This window comes from Erithacus rubecula (genome assembly GCF_903797595.1).
Source record: "Erithacus rubecula genome assembly, chromosome: 6".
Lineage (NCBI taxonomy): Eukaryota > Metazoa > Chordata > Aves > Passeriformes > Muscicapidae > Erithacus > Erithacus rubecula.
This window is the reverse complement of record NC_136688.1, coordinates 50731845-50756197: the sequence shown is the minus strand read 5'-3', so window position 1 is coordinate 50756197 and position 24353 is coordinate 50731845. Positions and strand designations below refer to the sequence as shown.

At 40.4% G+C, this 24353-nt stretch overlaps 1 protein-coding gene across 6 annotated transcripts in view; it reads left to right on the top strand.

Annotated features, from left to right (window-relative positions):
• CDC42BPB (CDC42 binding protein kinase beta) overlaps positions 1 to 20568 on the top strand; it is an 88289-nt gene extending 67721 nt beyond the window's left edge. Inside the window, exons 22-37 of one of the 6 annotated variants that reach the window (XM_079308868.1) lie at positions 1135 to 1224; positions 1644 to 1733; positions 2130 to 2235; positions 4577 to 4713; positions 5290 to 5429; positions 6953 to 7034; positions 8326 to 8542; positions 8933 to 8995; positions 11253 to 11849; positions 14735 to 14832; positions 14944 to 15028; positions 15167 to 15284; positions 15386 to 15503; positions 16591 to 16699; positions 16791 to 16861; positions 18829 to 20568. In XM_079308868.1, the coding sequence (XP_079164994.1) occupies positions 1135 to 1224; positions 1644 to 1733; positions 2130 to 2235; positions 4577 to 4713; positions 5290 to 5429; positions 6953 to 7034; positions 8326 to 8542; positions 8933 to 8995; positions 11253 to 11849; positions 14735 to 14832; positions 14944 to 15028; positions 15167 to 15284; positions 15386 to 15503; positions 16591 to 16699; positions 16791 to 16861; positions 18829 to 18960 (2253 nt within the window). In that variant the 3' untranslated portion in view covers positions 18961 to 20568. Of the gene's footprint in view, positions 1 to 1134; positions 1225 to 1643; positions 1734 to 2129; positions 2236 to 4576; positions 4714 to 5289; positions 5430 to 6952; positions 7035 to 8325; positions 8543 to 8932; positions 8996 to 11252; positions 11850 to 14734; positions 14833 to 14943; positions 15029 to 15163; positions 15285 to 15385; positions 15504 to 16590; positions 16700 to 16790; positions 16862 to 18828 lie in introns of those variants that run through there. The other 5 variants (XM_079308867.1, XM_079308869.1, XM_079308871.1 and 2 more) reach the window with 5 other exon arrangements.
• The last annotated feature ends 3785 nt before the right edge of the window (positions 20569 to 24353 follow it).

The following is a 24353-nucleotide window of genomic DNA, read 5'->3' as shown; positions in this document are numbered from 1 at the left end:
TTTCTTCTTCGTCTACATCTTCTCTGCTAGCCTTTTGGGAAGAAGTAAGTTTTTGCTAGTAGTTTTGTGTCCTTTTTTTGTTGTGACCTGTCTTAGTAAGAATGGCCCTCTAAAACTAGATACTTTGCTTCCTTGATTTCTCTGTAACTTAATCCACTAAACCTCTTCAAGGCTTATTGTTTTATAGTTTGACTATCTATATAGCTAAAGCTGAATCACACAGTATTTTGGAATTCTTCATATTACATAATAGTGCAATTTGATCTTGTATGGCCCAGCCCTTCCAATCAATTTGGAACAAAACAAAAATAACAAATATCTGAACAAATTTAGTGAGCTAACTGAACTTGAGACGTCTTCCTGTCTATACTGGCTGGGAAGTGAGTGATTCATTACTTGTTGCCTTTAGTGCTAATTACATCATTGATGTGAAGTCTAATCTCATGTTTGTTAATCACAGTTTTCATGATGTCCTGAGAGTACAGTAATACAGAATCCTACTTCCACACCCAGCTGCTTTAGCTCTGGAATTGTAGCATACTTCCCCCTTGTGCTGGCAATTAGTAGTTGCTAATTTAAGTGTGAAATTAATAGATGGCTTGTAATGGATGCTAGCTTTAAATGTTAGCAAAATATAAGACACTGTGATTAAGTAGACATGATTCCTTAAATGACAGAGACCAATTATTCTTAAACAACTTTTTTAAAGATTGAGTATTACTACTTTAATTTTTTTTTTTTTTCTTGTGGCAGACTTGCTGGCTTCTGTATGCTAGAAAAATCCTAGTGTAGTAAGCTGCCATGAGAAATCAGCTATTTTAGGTATGATTGCCAGGCTATGCAAACATCATTCCATACCTGCAAGCAAGAGATTAGAGACAGCCTTGCTGGGAGAAAACACCTGTTAGAGCATTTATGCTGTCTTCTATGAGATTTTGCATTTCAGTACTTCCAGCTTTTCCATCAGGTGTCAGGGTTGGTTTTGAGGAAAGATCTTTTTTCAGAGTGGATGTTAAATGTATGTGTTCTTCATATAGAAATCAGCACTGGGTCTTGTTTCCATTTTGTTGGCACGAGGACACTTCATGAGATACGTGTCATCTAGTCTAACATGTTTGCTTGTCACTTTTGCAGACCAGCTCTATTAGTGAGCAGGAAATGCAGGGACCCAAGTCTGAAGTTTCACCATCTACTTCAGTTGTAACTGCAGAGCAACAACAAGAAGTAAGAGACCTGTTGTTTTACCCTGAAGAGTAATTCACCAGAAAGTCTCTGTTTTGTTTGTGATAAATGCAGACTGCAGCATTCGTGATGAAGAAGCAGGATCGAATGCTGTGTATTTGCAATGTCTCAGTATTAATTTCACCTGCTTTGAAGACAGTTGCAAATGAAACCTTTTTGCTGGCTTTGTGTATGTTGATGTACCTCATTTTCATGTTTTCTGTATTGCTGCTTGTTTGTTAGTGTGCAGGCTTTCCTGTGAGTGCTTTAAAACACAATCTATTTCTATTAAATCAGAATGGCAATGTTTACGATGATTAAATTTTTTATAATTTTCAAAAAAGGAAAAAAAATCAGAACAATAAGCTTTTCCACCCCAATCTTAAAACAAATTCTTGAAGCCTTATTTTGCTCAATTACAGTTTTTTGTGATTCAGGAACCAATTCGGCTTCAGAGGATGCCTGCTGCTCCTTCCCCCACCATTCAGTCCATTTCTCTAGCTGTACCAAAGGTAGGGGGACTGTGCTAACCTTATTCTAACAAACAAAGGAAAAAAATATTTATGAATTAGCCCTCCATGTTTTCTCGTCCTGTTTGGGTTTGTCATGTGTGTGTTTTTGTTAGGTCTGTGTTTTTAATCAAATGTTTCCACATGCATATCAGTGGGTTTTGTTTTGTTGGAAGGGATGACAAAACATGGTTGTAGTTTTGGGTTTGGCTGTCTTTTGGAGTTGGAAATAAAACTGTCACTGCTGTCTTGCAGCACCTGCTACAAGATGCACTTACATAAAAGAAGTCCAGGCTTCATAATGTACAGACTGATATACTGGAGGGTGGTGGAGGGAGGACCTCGCATTACTTAAGTCCAAAGAATTAAGTTGTTTTTTATCCTGAATGTATCTTTCAGCCTAAAGCTCACCAGCTCAATATCAAGTCGTTCACAAGCCCCACTCAGTGTAGTCATTGCACCTCTCTTATGGTGGGATTAGTTCGACAAGGTTATGCCTGTGACGGTGAGTTGGTGAAACTTTCTGTAAATTTTCAGCAAGCCCCTCAAAAAAGCATCCCAATGTATTTTAAGACAACCATTTATTTGGGGAGGGAATGAAAGAGAGGGGTGGCTGTCACTGGAGGATTTTCCTTTTTATTGCATCACAGCATATTCCTGAAGTCTCTTTACAAGAATGATGATGTGTGATGAAGTGTGGTTTTCTTGCATATTGTTAATTAATTCTAGTACCATTAGGGCTGTTAAAGTGCAAAGGAGGGGGCAGGGAAGACAGGACTGGTTTCTTTTGTTGTGCTAGAGAAAACTGCAGGAATGGTCTGGTGACATGAATCTGATTATGGTTATTTTATGTTATTCTGGTCTTAAACCCCATATTTTGGGAGGACTGTTTGATGGATTATTTGGCCTGTAGCCTGTCTTGCTGTCCATTAGTTTTATTTAAAAGGCTTTCTCTGATGCATGTATCACTACTGAATTCCATGTTTGAGTATATGGAGGTATTTTTATTTGAAAATACTTTGTATTGATTAGCCACATTAACTCAGTTAAATAGGCCACAAATCCATGTAGTATATAAACTACAGTATAAATAGCTTTATTTCTGTGCCCAATCTAGTTCTTGCTAGTGGCAGCCTCTGCACTGACACCCTCAGTATCACATGTAGATTGCCTCATCTGCCCTTCAGGGCTTTTTTCCTGGCAGATGTTCTGGTGGCAGTTCTTCCCCAGGAGGGCCTATCACTCTGGCAGCACTTGCCCTGGGGCTGCCTTTTGTCTCCTGTTGCTGACAGTTCTGAACTCTTGTTTTGCATCTCTTCTTGCAAGTTTGAAACTGTCTTTTTCCTTTAGTGTAGCTATTGGCTTCTCTCTTCTTTTGTAAGCTCTGCATCATTAGTTTTCCTTTTTGCCTAATCTACAGCAGTTCTTGATTGCTACAGAAGCAGCTAAAATCACATTGATATAAAAATAGAGATGACTCCAATAGAACAAAACTTTTCTAGACATTCCCCTCTCAATCACTTGCATTTCCCAGTTCCTCCTCTTTCTAATCCTGGAGACTGTGGTAAATACAGCTACACTTAGAGAAGACTGACTCTATCCTGTGGATTTTCCCTATTCTGTAACTGGTGTACCTTGATATCCACAGTCCCAAGTAATCATGATGCCTCCTCAAAGAGCTGAATTTATTACCTAGTCTTGGGGAGCACCTTGGGAGTACTTAGTGTGTATGACTTTTTGGTAACCCCTGCCCTCCTGGGAGCAGACAGTAGCTCAAAGAACAAGCCAGGCAACCTGCTCTGGGCTGCCCCCTCTGCTGTCATCATGAGGTTTGCCTCATGAGGTTTGCCAGGTTGCCCTGTCTGTGGCTGTAGCAGAAGGAGGCTGTTTCCAGGTTTTTTGGAATCCTTTGACACTTCATAATTACAGAACGAGATGTACCTAGGATATCTGCCAGATTCCCACTTCTGAGAATACAGTTAGGAGGAACCACAGGACAGATCAGAGTGTTGTGCCCTTCTCTTCCTGCCTTCCCATGCCTAATGATAGAGACAGGGTAGCTGGAACAAACAAAGCAAAATCTCTGTGGAAAGATGTGGGGCCTAAGCTGTGGGTCAGATGCCTCAGTATAACACATTAACTCGTTCCACAGTTCTTGTAGTCTGTCTCATGTGAGGTGGCATTTATTATGAGTTTTTTCTGTGTGAAGTGTTCTGTAGACAAGACCTAGAGACCTCTGTCCCTTGCTGGTGCAGCACGAAGTGGTGCAAATGGTAAGAAAGCATGCAGTGCTAGTTTGCTCCTTATTTGAACTTACTTTGGACAATAGATATATATGGCCCTTTCATCATGGAGTATTTCAGTCCTTGTCACTGGTTTCTACTTTATTGATGTCTGTATCTTGTGTTTAATAGCTTAAGCCTTTCTATTTTTTGGATCAATTCAGTTTTACTCTGTCTTTGCAGTGTTCTTGCATACATGGATCAAATTAAACACCTATTAGCACTACCCTGTAATTCTTATTCCTCCTTTATTAATACTGTTTCTCTTCTGTGACTGAGTTAGTTGGTGCTTAACACCAGCAAGACAGCCTTACTCATTTTCCTTGAAATATGGACTCAGTTCCAGCCCTTTATGAATGTAGTAGGCTAAAAAGAGGAAATAAAAGCACTTTGGAGAGTCTCATACAATATCTAGCTGTGTTCACTCCTTCAGCATAGTGAGCTATTGCAATATTTGGCTGCCATTTTCAGTGTAATCAATTTTCTGAGCATAGACTATGTTAATCACCTGTTATAATTGACTCATACACATATTTCACTGTGAATTTTCTCTTTTGTACTTAGTGTGTTCATTTGCATGCCATGTTTCCTGCAAGGACAGTGCCCCTCAGGTCTGCCCTATACCCCCTGAACAAGCCAAAAGGCCTCTTGGAGTAGATGTGCAAAGAGGAATAGGAACAGCCTACAAAGGTTATGTCAAGGTAACAGTCTTTCCTTCTTGGACAAGAGAAGAATACTTAACTTTACTTACAGCTCTACAGCTTGGAACCTCTAAGTATGTTTAAACACATCTCCTAAATAATGCTAAAGCCTTAAGGCTCTGTGGGCCATTGTTGTAACTTATTTAACCTTCATTGCTTTAGATGTGGGAGAAACACTCAGTTTTACTACAAGAGCTGAAGGTTAGTAGGTTAGTAGCTTAGTGTTCATAACCAGCAGGAGAAAAAAAGAATGGTTTAAGAAAGAATTTCTGTCATTTTTGATGTAAGCATAATATAAAAGGTAAACTGTCCTAGTATTTTGGCATTGGTGGAATATCTAAGCCTAATATCTTTATACAAGTGTTAATACATTTTTTTAAGCTGTAACAAGGAATAGTTGAACTTAAAAGACGAAAAACGGTTGCTTGATTGGATTATATTTTTCATCCTATTTTGAAGGACAAGTAGACTGTGCTCTAATTCCATTGATCTAAGTGTAAGTTTTTCTAAAAGTCCTGCTTTCTGTGTATTCTACATGTGCTTACATGTAATAAGAAATCAATTATTTACCTGCAGGTCCCAAAGCCTACAGGAGTTAAGAAAGGCTGGCAGAGGGCTTATGCAGTTGTCTGTGACTGTAAACTGTTCTTATATGATGTGCCTGAAGGAAAATCCACCCAGCCTGGAGTTGTGGCAAGTCAAGTCTTGGATCTCAGGTTTGTGTTGTTACAGCAGAGTAGAAATCCTCTCTACTTTTTTCTTAACAGGAATGTTTGTTCCTAGTACACAAGAAATTAAAAGATTTTTAGAGCTCTGGCCTAAGAAGATTGGTGTATTCTGTACATAAACTGCAGCTGAGTTTAGGCTGATCACATTGGCTCAACAACTCACTCTGCAGACACCAATATTTACAGCATTAGCATGCTTCTTTCTAGAATTCCATATGCACCTGTAAAAAGCAAGTGTATATTGGTAGATTGCTTTTCCCGTGCATTCTGACCACAGCATTGAGTCACAGATCATCCCATAGCCAATAAGTTCAGGAATGCTAGAAAAATTGAAGTAGTCTGCAGAAAAGCACCAACTAATTTACACTGCAAATGGCTCTGACCCTGCCTTTGAACAGGAGTTGTTATTTCATGGGGAACCATCTGAACCAGTGAACACTGTTTACCAAATCTCTGAGATCAGAGTAACCAAGGAAGTTTTTCTAATTTCAATATATGGAAATATCAAGAAAGTATAAAACCTTTTAATGTTACAGCACCTTTGTACCTGTGTGGAATATAAAATTTGCATTCACAAGCACCTTGATTTATATTTTTTCAGACAGTAGTACTGTGGGGTTGCATCTGTACTGCTGTGCTGTTCTCACACTCACTGGGAGCTGTCAGTGTCAGCTCTCTGACATGCTGGCAGCAGGAGCAGGAACGTGGAAGTATTGCAAATAGCAGCATTCCCATCAGTACATTGCTTGAAGCAATTCAGCCAGATACCATACACCAGCTGTCCCATGCTTTATCTGCTTGTTGTAGCTGCCTCTTTGAGGCTGTCATCTGAAGATTCTTAGATGTTTTTAATAGATGTTAACCACCACAGCTATGAATTGTAGCACGGGCAAGTTTCACACATAAGTGTCATCTTTGCACTAAAATTGGCAATTATGGTGATCAACTTGGTCAAATTCAGTTTAAAAAGGCCAGTGTAGACAAGCCCTCTGGGGTGGAGCACTCTGAAATGCAAAAGTTGTTCTGATGTCTGTTTATTTTACTGTAATGGAGAATAAAATCTAGCTGTTTTGAAAACCCTTATTTGAAACCCACAAATTATAATTATGTTGCCAAGAGCTTTTTATGTGATTTTTCTCTTTTTCCAAAGGCCCTTCTCTTGCTACACATTGAGGTATGAATTATTCATTTCTAATGTGTCTGCTGGGCTGGAAGAGCAATATTCTTGCTTCTAATAGTAGAATAGGTGCGGTTGGGACACCAAAACTACACAAAGCCACCCCATTTAACTTCAGGTGGACTGAGATACACCTACCAGATGCTGTAGAGACATAACAGAGGCTTGTGAGTTGTTTGGGTCAACGATGGTTAGAGCATAACAAAGCAGTTGTGACCTCTGTGCGGTGTTAGGAGATTGCAGCCTATTGAAACAGTGGTGATACCAATTAGATTCTGCTGAATAATCCTAGTGTGTGCTTCTTTGTGATGCTTTTGTTCTCTTTCCTCACTAGAGATGAAGATTTTTGTGTGAGCTCTGTCCTAGCATCAGATGTAATACATGCAACTCGGAAGGACATCCCTTGTATATTCAGGGTATGGCTACCAGCTGACTCTTAAAGAAAATACCTGTTAAATACCAGTTAAATACCAGTGTTTTGTTTTGATAATGGCATATGCTGTCCATATCTAATGTTGATTAAATTATGTAGAAGTGTAAGAATTTACAAGGACTGCTGACATGAATAGAAGAACAATATGGTGCTCCTCTTATAACTAAACTGTAAAGAACAAAGTTCTCCTTCTTTAGCTGCTTCCTTGTATATAAAGTTTGGAGCTTTTTTTATTTTCTTGATTAAAACTCAATAAATGTTCTCTCTTTTTCCATTGGTATTAGCAGATTTTGTTTTTTTCTTGCTTAGCTTTGGACTTTTGCTTTAGGAACCAATGCTGTAACAGAATATTCTGAAACTGACTTAGTTTCCTTAATTTCATATTTAAGTATATAAAAAAAAAAAAAAAATAAGAGAAAATAATCAGCTGAGCTGTAATATCCCCTTTAGTGTATGTTCTATCTGAATGCTGTATTTAGTTTTTAACAGCAGGAACTTAAATTCTTATGTTTTGTGTGAATCATATTAAATCTGGAATTCTAAAATTTAGAAAGGAATACATTGGTAGCTAGTATCTATAGTCCCCTGCATTTGAACACAGAAACTCACTGTTTTCATTCATTCTTCAGTCAACTGAAATTCCTGGATAGTTTTTCTATTTAGAGCACATTCTGCTTTGAGATCTATAAGATGATTTAACTGAAAATTAAGTGAAGCCATAGTGATTTTCTTTCAACACAGGGATGTGGGAGAATGCAGTACTTCAGTCTCAAATATTGCTTTCCTGCAGAGCTTTGAATGCAGAATGTGCTCTTCCCCTGGACAAATACTTGGAAAATTAGATAGCAGAATCAAAATCTAGGACTGATGATAGTAATGCCTTTGGGTTTAAATGCATCTACTTCACAAAGCATGTGTGTCACTCTCAGTAAATTATGGGAGGGGGGGGTCAGGACAAACTATGGTTGAGAGCAGAAGGAGCCTTTTACTGCCATGTATTGATTATTGCAGCATTCCTTCCCCATATTTTAGGATTCAGAATTTTTAAGCAAGGCTGAATACTTTTAAACTAAACCACTGTGGCTTGTGCAGTGGTTGTTTTTTTTTGTTGTTTTTTGAAGCACTGTGGCTGTTTTGGCTGTATTAGCTGTGTGTATGCCCCTTGGGTGTATCATTCCATTGCCTTGAGGAACTGTAGTTTATTTTCACAGTTCTGTGTGAGAAAAAAGGCTTTTATTACTGTAACTAATTTCACTGTCTCTGTCTGTTTAAAGGTGACAGCTTCTCTCTTAGGTTTGCCTTCAAAGTCTTGTTCTCTACTGATCCTGACAGAAAACGAGAATGAAAAGAGAAAGTGGGTTGGAATCCTAGAAGGGTTGCAGTCTATCCTGCAGAAAAACAGGCTGAGGAACCAGGTTGTGCATATTCCACAAGAAGCCTATGACAGTACACTGCCTCTTATTAAAGCAAGTTTAGCTGCTGCTATTGTAGGTATGTTTGTTTTAACTTTTATCAGTGACTGAAGGTTGTTGGAACTTTTGGATGGGCTTTTATAATGAGAGCACTGACACCTTGAAATAAATTCCTCAGCTGAATTCCCTAATAGGAATTTAGTAATGGGTGAAAAATGGTAATCTTGCATTGATATTTGGGTTTCTTCATCCACTTGGAGTAAATAATACTGTTGAGTTTTTCAGCAGGTTGTTTTAGCAATATGCTATAGCATGCTTTTGACAGACTATGTGAACTCAAGCAAGATTGATTTTTCTGGTGAAAAGCTGTTTGTGCAGAAGTTTTTTCAGCTGTTTCAAACAAACAGCCTGTTTTAAAGATAAGACCAGGAGTAGCTGAATTAATGGCCTTTTTTCCCTCTTGGTTTAGATCGAGATAGAATAGCAATTGGTTCAGAAGAAGGACTGTATGTGATAGAGGTGACCCGTGATGGTAAGTTGGGCCATAATGCATTCACTAATTACATACAAAATAATGAGCTCCATAACTTTTAGTGCTGTTCTAATATAGGTTGCATAACAGCCTTTTCATGTATAGTAAGTATTAAGCACTCAGTTAATTGATGAGAAGGAAAAGTGAATGTGAGGTAGAAGCATTAATTTGGTCGTTACCGTTACATTCAGTTGACTGGCTGAAATTTAAGGGATGAGTTACTGGGCATATTCTGACACATTCTCACCTTAGCTGTGTTCCCACAGCAAGTATCAAAATGATTCAGCACACAGAGCATGTACAGCACACACTAAGTTTGTAGACTTCCCTTTAAATCTTCCATGTCTCATCTGTTTCTTACAGAAATTTGACAACCATTCATATTCTCTTGCAGACCAGTGGTGTCCAAAGCAAATGTGTTTTGGGGTACTAGTCTTGCCAGTGATTTTCTCAGTTCTTTTTTCTGTGTAATTTAGTTTGTGGCTATTAAAAGTGGGATTTTACTCATGCTAAAGCTTGCATTTCAATGTAAAATAAAGCAGTGAATACAGGTTTTTAAAGACTTACTTGACTTTCAAAATTAAATTATATCAGGAATGTGGTTTTGGGTCAAAAGAAAAATGTTACTGCTTCTTCTTATTTAGAATAAGACATTGCCCAATTCCAGGAGAAACTGCTTTATACATGGAGACAGCAGATATTTGAAATTCTTTATAGCAGTAATGAATGCCATTCCTTTGAGTAAACTTCCAGTGGTCACCATTCTTTAAGTAGTTAGATATAAGCATAACTTGAGATGGAAATAATTCCAGGGATTCCAGTACAGCTTCTTGCATAAAAGAAAGTTGTAAATTTAATTGAAAGGTCATGTCATAAAAGAACAATTATCTGCATCACCGTGGTATATGTAAATGTGAAAATTAATTATTAATTTTGGTTTTAAGTTAAGAGATGTTTAGGAGGAGTTTTCTATGGCCAGTTCTCCGTGTTAATAGATTTTTTATAAATCATAATCTATTTTTTGTTTTATGGCAGTTGTAATTTTTAGTGTTAATTAACTGCCAGCTGTTTATAGCAAAGGTCTTTGGTTAGAATATTGCTTAATTATGGACAAATAAGATGGAGTTGGAGCTAGGAAGAAAACCATTTCTCTGTGGCAAAGCTGGTTATTTCATAGAACATTTCTTCAGACATTCCATCTATTTATGTAGTGGGGGTGCACCACAACAGCTGTGTGATTTAAACAGCTAAAGTCTTATTGCCAGGATTAGAAAATTTGGTAACTTTGGCTACATTACTCAACTGTTACTGAAAAAAGGCAAAGAATTTCCAATTAAGAGTTCTCTTTTTTTTTTTACTCCAATTCACAAATATTTTTAATGCGTTCAGCTAGCAGAAAAATCAAAGTTACAATCCAATTTAATTGGTTTCTGCTTATTAAGTTTTCTAGTTTAGAATTGCTCTTCTCTTTGTACCCCATTAAATACTCACTGCATTCTTGAAAGTTCTGGTATAGCCAAGATCCCTGAAGAGCACACATTGTACATAACTCCCTTAGCTGCCTCTAACCCTGCTTTTAAAAACATGCATCAAACAGCAAAACTCCCCACAGGTAGCCTGACTAGTCCTTGCTCTGGGAAGGGTTTTTCTGGTGCCTGTAGTGAGCCTCTCTTCTTGCAGCCTAAGCTCATTCCTTCTTATCCTTTCCCCATCACACACAGCATTTTTTTTTGCCTTTCCATATATGTGTTTTACACCCCTTTACTGTACTGCTTTTGTATCTGGCTGAGAAGTCTGCCAACAGTACAGCATTTTGTCTCCTATCTTATCAGGATTGAATACTTTATATTTCTTGTCTTTGTGTTCTGTTAATTTGGTATTCCTCTAAAATTTGCTGAAGATGCTGATGTTTTCCTGGAGGTGGGACCCACCTCTGGAGACACAGCATCTTGCACTGTACAGATGGTACAGATACAATTCTATTTAAAAATTTCTCCATTTGTCCTACATTTACACAGCATTTTCCCACAAAGTGTTGAGATTTTTTTAATGAATGGGGAGGGTTACAGGAATGCTTTGTGTCATTGTTTGCTCTAAGAATTAATAACAGAGAATCAAATGTGCAATAAGTGCTCTTCCTCACCTGGTACGTGTCTGTGTTTAGATTAATTTTCAGGCATCACTCTGTGGCACTGCAATGTTTCTGGGCCTGGTAATTTTCCTGTTTAACTTATGACAGCTCTTGTTTCCTTTGCAGTGATAGTCCGAGCTGCTGACTGCAAGAAGGTGTATCAGATAGAGCTTGCTCCCAAAGAAAAAATTATCATCCTCATCTGTGGTCGGAACCATCACGTCCACCTTTATCCCTGGGCCTCTCTGGATGGGTCAGAAGGGAACTTTGACATTAAGCTTGCAGAAACTAAAGGCTGCCAATTGATTACAACTGGAACACTGAAGAAGAGTTCTTCTACTTGTTTGTTTGTGGCTGTCAAACGACAGGTTTTTTGCTATGAAATTCACAGAACTAAACCTTTCCACAAAAAATTCAGTGAAATTCAGGCTCCAGGAATTGTACAGTGGATGACAGTGTTCAAGGACAAACTCTGTGTTGGCTACCAGTCTGGGTTCTCTCTGTTGACCATCCAGGGAGATGGACAATCTATAAACCTGGTAAATCCTAATGACCCCTCGCTTATCTTCCTCTCACAGCAGTCTTTTGATGCCCTTTGTGCTGTGGAGCTCAGTAATGAGGAATACCTGCTTTGCTTCAGCCATATGGGAGTTTACGTCGATTCGCAAGGTCGAAGGTCACGCATGCAGGAACTAATGTGGCCTGCAACTCCTGTTGCCTGTAGTATGTATATGTTTTTCTGTTGCCATATCCCTGTTGCTGCTTTACTTGTCAAAAAATACTCAGCATTGTATTCAATTTTGCTTTGGTTTGTCTTTGAATATCAAGTTTAAGTTTTGATGCGTTAACAGAGACGTGGCTCTTCCTGGTGCTGGTTTTGGACTTGGAGATCCTGGATGCTGCAAGAAATGCTCTGTCTTATTACAGGACACAGAAGAATAAATAATGGAATGCAAAATAATTTCTACAGAGAGTAGTCCTGGATGCAGGACAGTGCAAGACTACCTGTCTGTGAAATTCTATAAAGATTTTTGTTCACCTAGAGAGAAGAAATGTTCAATTGCCTGTAGGGTGTCTTCTGTGCACTGTACTCAAAGTACAATAGAAAGTTGAAGAAATGTAACTGCGAGACTAGAGGTTCATAAAGATAATAAGAGATAAAATTTTTCTCCTTGTGGTTTTAATTTAGGGGGCCAGTATACAAAAATAATACAGGTGGAGAGTAATATTTGAATAACTCTGCTTGTTTCAGGAGCATTGGTTATCAGCTTGGTAGAGCAGAGACACATGCAGAGCATTTTTCAGTATTCAGTAGTCAAAGGCAGTTGACTATAAATCTGGTATTTCTGTTAGTAGTTCAAATAGCAATTAAAACTTTTTGAATGATTGAAGGCAAGAAATAGCTTTTTGTTTAAGTAGTACAACAAGGAGTTAGGTGCATGTTGGTTTGATGAGGCCAGGCCCTAACAGGAATGTGTTTAATTGTATTTTATTTAAACTGAAATGATTTGCTTACTTTACTCTGACCTACTTTTGTACAAAAGTCTGAAGCAAAGTCCCAAGGAAACAACGTAGTGGCAAATTTACTTTAAAACACTATTAGCTAAAACTAATGTTTCCTTTTCCTTAATCAGCTTTACAGTTTCTTGCATTTCAGCAAACTAGACTTGCTAGTTAATGTTTTTTTCTGTTATTCTTAGAAGTGTTCTTACTGTAAACTGTTTTACAACATCATTGTCTGTGAAATCCTGAGTGGTGCTGGCCTAGGGCTGTTTTTGTAGAAAGAGCAACATTTTCTGCTGCCAAAGGGAACTGAATTACTTCCTATTTCATTAGACTTGTACTCCCTCCTCAGGCCTAGTGTCTGTCATTAGTGATGGTGGGTTTTTTGTAAAATTACAGAATGGTTTGAGTTGGAAGGGATCTTAAAGATCACCTACTTCCAACTCCCCTGCCCTACCCCCCGTGGGCAGAGACACCTTCTACTAAGCCAGTTTTCTCAAAGATCCATCCAACCTGATGTTGAACACTAGCATGGATGGAGCAGCTTCTTCCATAGCTGCTGTGAGCAACTTGTTCCAGTGCCTCACCACCCTCACAGTAAATTTCTTCCTAATACCTAGTCTAAACCCACTCTCAGTTTAAAGCCATTTCTCCTTGTCCTGTCACTCCATGCCCTTGTAAAAAGTCCCACTCCAGCTCCCTTGTAGCCTCTTTAGGTACTAGGAGGTGCTGTGAGGTCTCCCCAGTGTCTTCTCCAGGCTGAGAACAGCCCCAGCTCTCTCAGCCAGGCTTCGTAGGAGAGACCAACAAAGCAGAGGCAATTCTGCTGTGGTAGAACACCACGTTGTAGAGAGGTTTTGGGCTAAACCAGAGAATTTGGAGAGGGCAGGGTGAGCACTAGCACAGCTCTGTTGCCTCAGCTGCCCATCAGGGTTGCCCTCCTGGTGCTGGTGTCTGTGCTGAGCAGTGTGGGTGCCCAGGGCTGCTGGGCAGAGCCTTGGGGCCACAGCTCTGGAGGCTGCAGCGTGGGCAGGCCCAGTGCAGGCACTGACACTCTCTGGGAACCACTTGAGATGTGGTCAGGCTCATCAGCTCTGAGTGCCAAGTGCCAGCCTTGGCTACAGATGGTGTTCCTGGCTGGTGCTCAGTTCTCCTTCTTGATTTGAACATCCAAGCCAAGACCACATGTAATAAATGCTTGACTGTAAATCACTTTTGTATTACATTTTTATGATAGCTGTCCGAGGCATTCTTTTAATGAATTTAAAAAATAGCACCACAACTGTACTTCAGTTCTTCTAAGAAGATTCTGAGATGTGTTTAGTGTCCTACTGGGTTATTTTCATTTTGTTTATTGAAGCATCTTCTCTCTATTAAATCCCTTAAGTTTCTAGTAACTGCTTTTAAAATCAGGAAACAGTCTTTACATGAGCAAAAGCATGTTGATACAAAGCTCTAGAGATCTCTGCTTTTTGTTTGACCTAAAGTAAACTTGTCTGCAGATGCCTTTTATGCTATTAAAAAAAAAAAAAGTTGAAAAGAGAAAATGAGTTACGGGCTTTAAGCATTGTGACATTTTTCTGTCAACTTGATGAAAGTAACCCATACATTAATATCTAAAGCTAGAAAATTGTAAGCAAAAGAGGAAGGAAATTGAGAGCAGATCTGCATCCTGAGTTCATGACCCAGCTCACAGATGGTGGCTTTCTCATCTCCTCTGCACACAGCAGATGTATAGTTAGTTTGCTGCTTCTGAAATGAAGTAATCCATAACAAAGCTGGCTGTTCAGTTCCTTTCACCTAGCAAATTTGTATGCATCTGAAAACTTTAGATGCCATTTTGCAATTTCATGAAATGGCAATGTGAAGTTATAAAAAATACTGAAAGGGTCAAATTTAAATATTTCCATGGTGCTGGTAGTTGTCATTAGCAAATCCATTCTCACAAAATATCCTTGTTTGAAACTGAGGCTTTGAAAATGTGTTTTAAAATGTATCTTGCACATAGTAGGAAACTTGTAACTATTGAAATCTGCTCAAATATTTGTCAATTCTGGACTACTAAAATGACATTAGGGTTTTCTGTTTGTTTTCAATCAATGCAGGTTGCAATTCTTCATATGTAACAGTGTATAGCGAGTATGGTGTTGATGTGTTTGATGTTAACACTATGGAATGGGTCCAGACTATTGGCCTGAGAAGGGTAAGTAATTTCCTTTGAATATTGGACTTAATTGGGTTGCTTTCAAATGAGGTGTTTCTACAGAGTGTATGCTAGACTTGAGGTAATTCTCTGTCTCCTTCCTCAAAACAGATCAGACCATTAAACATGGATGGCACGCTGAACCTCCTTAACTGTGAGCCACCAAGGTTAATATATTTCAAGAACAAGTTTTCAGGTGAGTCCTGAGCAAGGGAACTCATTCTAACTGGTTAATTTCCACCATGTTCCCTTTGCACTAGATGAAATTTGTGTTGAGTGTGTCTGGGTCAGCGTGTACCTCTGTATGTGAAATGGCTTTGTGCTATTACAGCAGGAGCTGGTCTCAGTGTACCTGAAACATCTGACAACAGCAAGAAGCAAATGCTTCGAACCAGGAGCAAAAGAAGATTCGTGTTTAAGGTTCCCGAGGAAGAGCGGTTGCAACAAAGGCGGTAAGAATTGATTTGTAAATTTGTAAAAAAGTAGCTGAATATACATGATGACGTGCAGAGCCTGGGAATGCTAATAGTAACAATCACTCTTGGTTTTTTAGGGAAATGCTTAGAGACCCTGAGCTAAGGTCAAAGATGATTTCTAACCCAACGAATTTCAACCACGTGGCTCACATGGGACCAGGAGATGGAATGCAGGTCCTCATGGACCTCCCACTGGTAAAATACATTTTTAAAGGAGATATATATGTGCATTTGTTCTTGCTCACAAAAGCTGTGAAGATGAGCTGGATGGGCTCAAGTATTGTCTCTGTACCGAATTCTTCTTTAAATCCTTTTGAGAAAGGTGAACATTCCTGCTGCGCAATACTTCTAAATCCTGTGCAAGGAAATACAGACTTATGAATGAGACAGAAAGACAGATATCACTGCCAGGAGCTTGTTAGTAGTTTTGTATATAATCAGTCTCTCCTCCTTCCTTTTTCTTGTTTGTCTTCTTAAAATAACAGAATGAATTTCCTTCCCCCTCATCCTCTCAACATTCTGCTCTTGGTATCACCTCCAACAGGCTTTGAGCACGTCTATCACATGAGCCCTATCTCTGCTGAAATCTCTCTCCAGAGTGACCATTCCTCACTGCAAGGCTCCCTCCTGCTTTCTTCCTCTTCCTGTCCCTCCTCTGCTTCCCTAGCAAGGGTAGGAGTAGCTACAAACTGTTAGGAACTGGAATATGGTATGCTTGTGGTACTTCACCAATTCTAGAGCAATAACAAGGGGAAAAAATGAATGCTGTGGAGGTAACTAAAATGCATGTGACTTGCAGTGCTTTATAGCATTAGTTTTATTTTGTATTTAACTAACACAGCATTTTATGAGCTATTTTAGTGTTAAATCCACAAGAGGAAGATGTGAAGGTACACTTATATATTCTGTATATACCCTCTGTCCTGGAGCTGTTAGTCAGGCTTTCTCTTGTCTTTCTCAGATAGCCCAGATGTGGGTCAGGCATTTATCATTTCAGCAGGAGGAGGAAGGAAAGCAGAGCTGTTAGTACAGTCCCTGCCCTTTCATAGAGGGTTTGCTGGCTGACAGATTCCACTGGCTGCTATGGGGCTTAGTTCTTTCTCTGTCTTTCTCAGGGTTTGTGTCTGTTACTGAAAATATGTGGATGTGGTCAAGTAAGTTCAGTTTTTCTACCAACACTGAGTTGTAATAGCTTCAAAAGCACAGTAAAGTTTTCATGAGTAGCAACTTGTCATTGGATAGCTTTTCTTGCTGGCTAACAAGGTGTTTCATTCAACTGTAGAGTGTCCTACCTCCTGCCCAGGATGAAAAAACCTGTCCATCTTCAGCTAACCTGTCACGGCAGCAGCAGCAGCAGAGAAACAAAACCTACATCTCATGGCCCTCATCAAGTAAGGCTGGCAGCAAGCTGGTGACTTCTGAGCTGTAATCTGTGATGTCAGCAGGAGCTGTAAAGTGCCTTTTGTCCTTTCCTCTCTGCAGGTGGCAGTGATGTGGGAGCAGCCATGCCTTCCCGAAGTATGTCCGACCCTGATCAGGAGTTTGACAAAGAGGTAAAAGAGCTTCTGTAAATGGAGACCAGCCATACCCTGCTGACATAGATTGTTCTCTTTTTCCAATAAATTACATTCCCAAGGAAATAATTCATAGAGATGTTTATGGAGATGTTTTCTTTCCACAAGTGTTTTTCCCAGCCTGTAATACATGTTTGCAGGTTAGATAAAGCAGCACAAAATCAAAGCTGTGAAAAGATCTTCTTATGGTGATATTTTAAGAACTGTTATGTCTTCGATTAAGCTTTATAGGCAATGGAAATTTGACTAATTGATGCAATGTCCTCAAAACTCCTAAAAATGTTCTCTGGGATATTAGCATAGAATAGCAAAGTAATATGACTAGTTAAGTAATTTTCTGTGCTGCCTTAAGGAAGACTTTTTGTCATGTAACTTGAGAAGGAATCAAATTTGTAATACATAAAACTGCCTTTACAAGCTGAATAGGAGTATGTGTTGGTAGTCACCAAACTTAAAATGTTCTGGTGTTCCTGAATCTAAATAGAGAGGATACATGATTTTATATGTGATTTATCATGTGTTTTCTTCCAAGCTTTCCTGTGCAAGGAAGGTGTTAGAAATTATTCCTAGGAAGTAAAGTCCCTAATTACGATGGTTTTTTTAGTGCTTTTTGGTACCCAACTGCAGGCCCATATAATGTTCTGAATTTTGAAGCATGTTTTTGTGAAGCCAGACTTTTGCTGGGTGCCTTAGCACATGCCAAGTCTGGAGTTCTGGTCATACCTGTGGTCTGACTTCCCCTGTCACCTTCAGTTAGCCATTAAAAGCACATGAAATTGGGGATCTCTAAACACAGGTATTTTTGAGACAGTCTTGATTTTCAAAGGTGGCTGTGATGGACTATATTAGTTATTCTGCTCACCTTTCCCAAACTCATTATATTCCATGCTGTAATGGTAATTGTTGTTTGTAGGCACGAGTAATAGAAGATTCAAAAGGAGTTTTTTACAATCTTTTCTCTTTTTGATAGCTTCTTAAATTTTAAAAAATAGTAGTTTGAAACTGGAAAGAGACTCTAATAACACCTTTTGGCTTTATACTATTTCCCCCATGGCTTTTCACTTTATGAACTGGATCATGTTAGGATAATCTTGTTACAGATTATCTTATTATTGTTCAAGCCATGCAAAATCTTGAACAGCATTCTTGAAGGATGTCACCTTTCAATCTATTTCCTGAGTATATATTTCCCTTTCTTGAAAATAACTTGCTGCAACAGTAACAGGGGTTTTTTTGTGCAGTATTTCATCAGCTGTGAATGTATGCAGTGCTCAGAATTGTAACACACCAAAATAGTGGGAAACTTGCCAGCCATCCTGTTGAAGTGAGACCAGCCTGTGAAGGCAAATATCCAACAACTAATCTAACACTGGGGAAATAACTGTGGATAGTCTTTATTAGATATTGACGTAGGACAAACCCACTAAGTATATTCTGTTTCCAGATCTCCAGCCAGATTCTTGGCAGGCTTCACTCGTTTGTCAGGCGCTTCACAGGCTTGTTGCTGTTTTGTAAACAGTTCATAAATGCTTGTTTCCTTCCTCTTCACCAAACTGAGGATGATTTGACCATAGTTTTTATATGTTTACATGGGCAGATAAACCTACTCCTGGGCTGTAAAAATTACCTAAAAATTACGGGCTGGTAAATTCTGAACAGTGAACAGATAGTTGCATTCTGGCAGGAAAGCTTTGCAATGGCTAAAGGAGAGGAGCCAGAGATGTAGCAATTTCCACATACTTTACCATAATTCCTGTTGCATTAGAAGGTCACCTTTGGGACTGCACTAGAGCCTGTTGATGGTAATGGAAGTACTTGTGGAATTAATCTAATGCACACTGCTTCATAGGTATTGCTCACCCTCATTTTTGAGTGCCTTTGAAAGCTTTTGAGTGTAAAGAATTCACTTCAAGTAAACAAATTTTTTTAATGTTTCTCATTAACAGCCTGATTCAGACTCCACCAAACACTCTACTCCATCAAACAGCTCAAATCCAAGTGGTCCCCCAAGTCCCAACTCTCCTCATAGGAATCAGCTTACGCTGGATGGACTGGACCAGTCGACCTGTGACGCGTAAGGACGCCGCTCTGGCCGTTCCCGCTCCCGTCATCACTGCTCCACAGTGTCCAACAGCAGGGCAAAGCTGTCTCAGATGCTAGTGCCAAGACTGACACAGACTCTCTAGTGTTGTACAAGAATAATTATATATCCAGATTGTAGATACAAACTATGGAAATGAAGAAAATTCTTTACTAATAGCGATTGAGCTTTTTATGCAGAATTGTTCACTGCTCGGTTACGGTTGATTCCTTTCTGCACAGCTGTGACACAGTTTTATTGCATAGGAGCATTTAAGGCCACCAGTAAATAGTCTTATTCTTATGGTGAAAGAGAAATAGAGAGAGTTACTGATAATGTTGCTACAATATCAGGAATATTATTTTTCTATAGAATGATGTAATGTCTGATTAGCAGGAAATCCTTTTAGACAGAATTTGGACTTCTAAATAGGAAATGTGAGCAGGTCTAGTTACATCCTCAGATGAATACGGTTTTCCCTTTTTCCCGTAACTGTTTTTTTCCCAAATCTTAAGGAGAATGGTAGGAAGCTGTAGGTTGTTTCCAACATCAATAGAATCACCAGGAAGTCAAAGAAAAGCTGGTTATAGTTCTGTGGCCTTCTAATTCATTTAGCCATTACATATACAGATGCATAACTGTCTTTCTATCTTTCTACCAACTTTTTAGTCTTGTACATAGGACTACTGACAGTTATCTCTTTACCCATACCCTGCTTTTAGTCCTCATCGGTCATTAGTCAGGCCTTTTAAAATACTGCTGTGAAAAAAATTTTACTCCTAGTTCCTGCCTTTCTCCTGCTGAGAAGTTGTTTCTCCTGGGTTTTTGGTGTAAGGACACACTACGCTGTTTAGCTAGCAAGCCTTCTTGTGGACACATTGCCCTCGGAGTCTGCTTGGCCCAAGGGACTGTATCGCACTAAAACATCATTCTGTTCATTGGTTACCAAAGTGGAACGTGAAGGATGTGTAACTGGGGGTGCTGCTTTTCTCATTAATCGTATCCTCACCTGCATGAAGACCCCATGATTATTAATCAAGTATTGATCATGTAGAAAAATGCACAACACACTCCTGTATATTTTGCGATGGCCCACGTGCGGTGATGTTTTGCGTGTATATTTAATCTCATGCTTCCATGTATTATACATTTAGTACTCAAAGATTTGTGACCATGTTTCATTAAAAGCTTGTAATTAATTCAGTGGCTGGCATATCCAGTTTGTCATTGTCACACTAGTGTGCCTTCTGTGCCAATTTTATGACAGTTGGATGTCACTTATTTAAAATTCAGTTTAAATGGGCTAATGATATACCAATGGCTAATGTTCTTTTCTGAAACACTGTATAGGACGTGCACTTATCTTTAGTTTAAACTGAGTGTTCTAGTCAACATTTAATCCTGTTACGTTAAGTGTTCGACAGTACTTGCTCTTTTTCTCAGATTCTTGATAAAGGGGCTCAGTTAGAGCTGGACACTACTGCTTTGGGGGTTTTCTGGTTTTTACTTTTTTAATGTAAGTCTAAGTCTTTGTAATTATTGAATTGTGAGAACATTTTTGAACAATTTACATGTCAATAAAGCAGAAGAGGGAGGTTTTAAAGTTTATAGTCGTCTGTCTTGACATCTCAAAACAATCTACCACTGACACTTGCCTCAGTCTCATGGTAAATTCACTTTGTTCACGTGGACATTTGCCATAAACTGAAGATATTTTGGAGCTCCATACCCAAGCACTACAAGAAAGGTGCATATTGCTGACGGTGAATGAGTGTTCAGGAGCAATGGAAGTCCTTTTGGTGGAATACAGTGCTGAAATTTTGTGCCCTCAGTTTGTTTTAGAGTTGTCATTTCATTGATCTGCTGGCCCTATTAATTAATTTTTAAATTATTTATATGACTCATTACTTACAGCTGAAGCATAGTAAGGAGGCTGCAGGGTCTACTCATGCATCTTAAGTATCATAAAACAATAAATATATTTCACTTGTTGCCAAAGCAGTACTCCCAAAGAAAGGCTTAAGAACATTACAAGGATTGGTGTGTGAATGGTGCAGCCTCTCATACAGTTTTTTTTAAAGCTCTCTTCATTTGGTATTTGAGCACCATAGAGCCCACTGTAACTAAACAGTGCCAACATCTTCTCTAGGGTGTCCTAGGTAAGCATCCCTCATCCCTTATGGACTGCCAAGTGTTCCTGAGTTGCTTCTTGGTTTGTCTCACCCTTTACAGAGAAGGCTGAAGTGGGTGTTTTGGACCCTGCTGTTCCTGACAAAACCTACCTGGGCAGGCTGGGATGGGTTGGTTTGGGAAAGTGCACCCACTCTCTGCCCTGGGGTTGGGGTGATAGCTGACAGGAGGTTTGAGGGCTGTGTGCTCTAAGCCTTCTCACAAGTATTCATGCTAATCAGCCTTTGACTTTTAAAAAACATTTCTCCTGCTCTTGAGTTGATTTTTCTCTGCACAGTGAGGACTTAGGATGACAACAAAGTCTTTAATTATGAGGGTATTAAATCATAGCACTCAGCAATGCCAGGGCTTGGTTATAATTTAAGCAGGAGAATGTTTCTAGAAAAATTAATTAATTGCTCATATGAATACATTATTCTTTTTTTTTTTTTTTTTTTTTTCCAGCTTAAGGCTGGGCAAGCAGAATTCCTTCCCCCAAGTCCTCTATCACAACCCTTTGCAGATCATATTTTCCCTTATGGATTTTGATTCTAGTTACCTAAAGAGTCCTCTCAAGCCCTCAGGAAAATTTTCATAAATGCAGAAATTCAGGTGAAACGATTCTCTGACCATGCACTTTGTTATCCCTGGAGGCTGCCAGTCTAGGACTGAATGAGGAATTGAGCTATGCAAGGAATGAGGGTAATTTGGTGTCTGCCTGTTTCTCTGCTCATTCCATTTTCACAGAGTATGACATCAGGTGCTGGAGCTGGAGTAGTGGGTCTGCCACTCACTGGAACAACTGGTCACTTCTAGCACAGATCTTTGCCCCAAAAAGCTGAGTATTTTGGAATGCATCATGGTATCACTTGCCACCCAAGAGCTAAACTCATCAGCCACCATCTCTGTCTACAGAACAGGTGTGCTGAGAATAAAGAGCTTCCTAAATAGGTGCAATCTGCTGGAGAAGTAGGGTGCATAAAAGCTGGATTTATCTTTTCAGGGTAAGTGGTTAACACAGCTAAGTCACAGGGAGGGGACCTCAGTGTGGAAATGCTGGAGGTGCTGACACCCCTGTTGTGCACAGTGCCAGACTGGCATCCCTGGGAGAAAGCAGATGTGTAAAAACCTTGAAAGCTGGCACTGGTAGCCTAAAGCACTGAGAAGCAGGAAAGTGTTGGAGGGAAGAGATGACTCTGGAAACTGAACTGCACCTAGAGGTGCAGTTAAGCGAAGTATTAGTGAAAGGAAGGTGATGTATCATGACCAAAAGCCTTGTCCTGCTGCGTTTAGCTTATTTTGAAAGAAAAAAGACACATAGCATTCTTGTATGCCAGGCTACTGGAGCATCTTGTATTCCAGTTTGCACCATCTGCTCTGGATGAAACGGCTCTGGCAGGCAGAAGGGAGGAGGACAATCCAAAAATCGGTTCAGCTGCCCAACCCTTGCCTTCCACTGCTGTGGCAGCAGCTCTAGCCTGCCTTCTGCCTGCTTGCACCCCTGTAAACGTGGCTCCCCTCTCAGTTTCCCCTTAACATCCCTCCCTGTCAGCCTGGGGGCTCCTCACCCAGTGCAGGCAGCCCCTTTGTGCAGGGTGAGAGCTGCTCTCGTGTCCTGGGCTCGCTGCTGGCAGGGCAGCGCTTGGGGCTGGAGGGGATTCCAGGGCACAGGACCACGTCAGGAAGGCAGGATGGAATGCACGGTGCCAGCACCATCTCAGCGCTTGCAAAATGTCCTAAACACATTTTAGTGAACAGGGGGTGACGATGAGACCAGGCATCAACTGCAGGCCTGGTGCGGGGTGCCCAGGAAAGGCAAACGCAGGCGGGAGCGTGTCCCAGCGCTGCCGGCGGGGTTAGCTGAGGACAGCACACAAGACAGCAGGACGTGCCCAGCCAGCGGAGCTGCAGTGCTGTGCTCCAGCCAGAGGAGGAACACGGACCAAGGAATCAGCCCCTTCCCTGTCCTTGCAGCAAATATTTTCCCTGCTCCACAATAAGCTGCAGCACTTTTTTGTCATCTGACTGCAAGGGTTCATGCAGGTTTATTGATGGTTTCTCATAGATAAAACCCTCAGATTTTTTTCAGCCTCGCCTCCTTTGCTGTTCCTTGCGCAGTCCCTGCTCTGCGGTCCCGGGAGGACGAGCAGTGCAGAGCCCTGCATGCTGACGGACACAGCCAGAGCTGCCACCCCCAGAGCCTTGGCCAGCTCCTGCCAAATGCCCTCCCGCCACTGCTGAGAGAGATATAAAAATACAACTTCATTGAGCCAAGTCTGTCTTTAGGCTCAGGGATATTTTGAGGACTCTGCCACAATCTGGGTTTGCACAAGTTCTGTGAGCAGCTGTATCCTGCAAAGGGAAGGCGCTGTGCTACAAGTTGGTGCAGTTTGATTTTTCTTTTGAGACCCTGGGAATCAATGACTCCTGAGATCTTGCCATTAACACTAATGCATTTTGAATTAGTCTGTCACGGTGGGGGACCCCTGACACTCAGGACAGAAGCAAAACAAAGCCATCAGGTGCCCAGAGCTGCTGTGCACAGCCTCGGTGACATGACCCCCCCATCTGCTGTGCTGCTTACCAAAGATGTCTGTGAATTAAATTCCTTGTTTAGGCAGGATCCCAGGAGATGCTTATGCACCAAACCCTTTCGCTCTGCCCTGCCTACACAGTGGGCTGTCTGTGTTGGTGTGCAGCAATCATGGATACAATCACGGATACAGCTGTTTTTCCAGCAGCTCTTGGTTCCCAGCATCACAGACTGACTCTGGTGCTTCATTTTGTTTCTGCAGAGCTCCCCCCTCCCTGCACGTTCTGTACGAGCGAGCGGACAAGACTCCTGAAGGAAAAGTACAGACTGTGCTCAGCTCGTGCACTGACAAAAATTGATCTCTGCTTTAATTAAGCCTCTATTGTAAGTGACCTCGAGCTGCTAATGCATTTTAAAAATGAAGTTTTGCCAACAGCAAATCCATACACGTGGGGGTGACCAGGTGGAGATCCCTGCCACAGGGTGTTCTGCTTCCCTCTGTGTCAGTGATGGGTCCCAGGATGGTGTCCCACTCCATAAGCACATACCTGTGTGTCCTCAAATCCCTGTATGTCCAGGCAGGACACAGAGCTGATGTCCTCAGCCACTGGCAGGAGAAGGGCACGATCCTGACACCATCAATGGTCCTCGTTGCCAATGGGTTATCTCTTCTCTCCCTTAGTCTATGG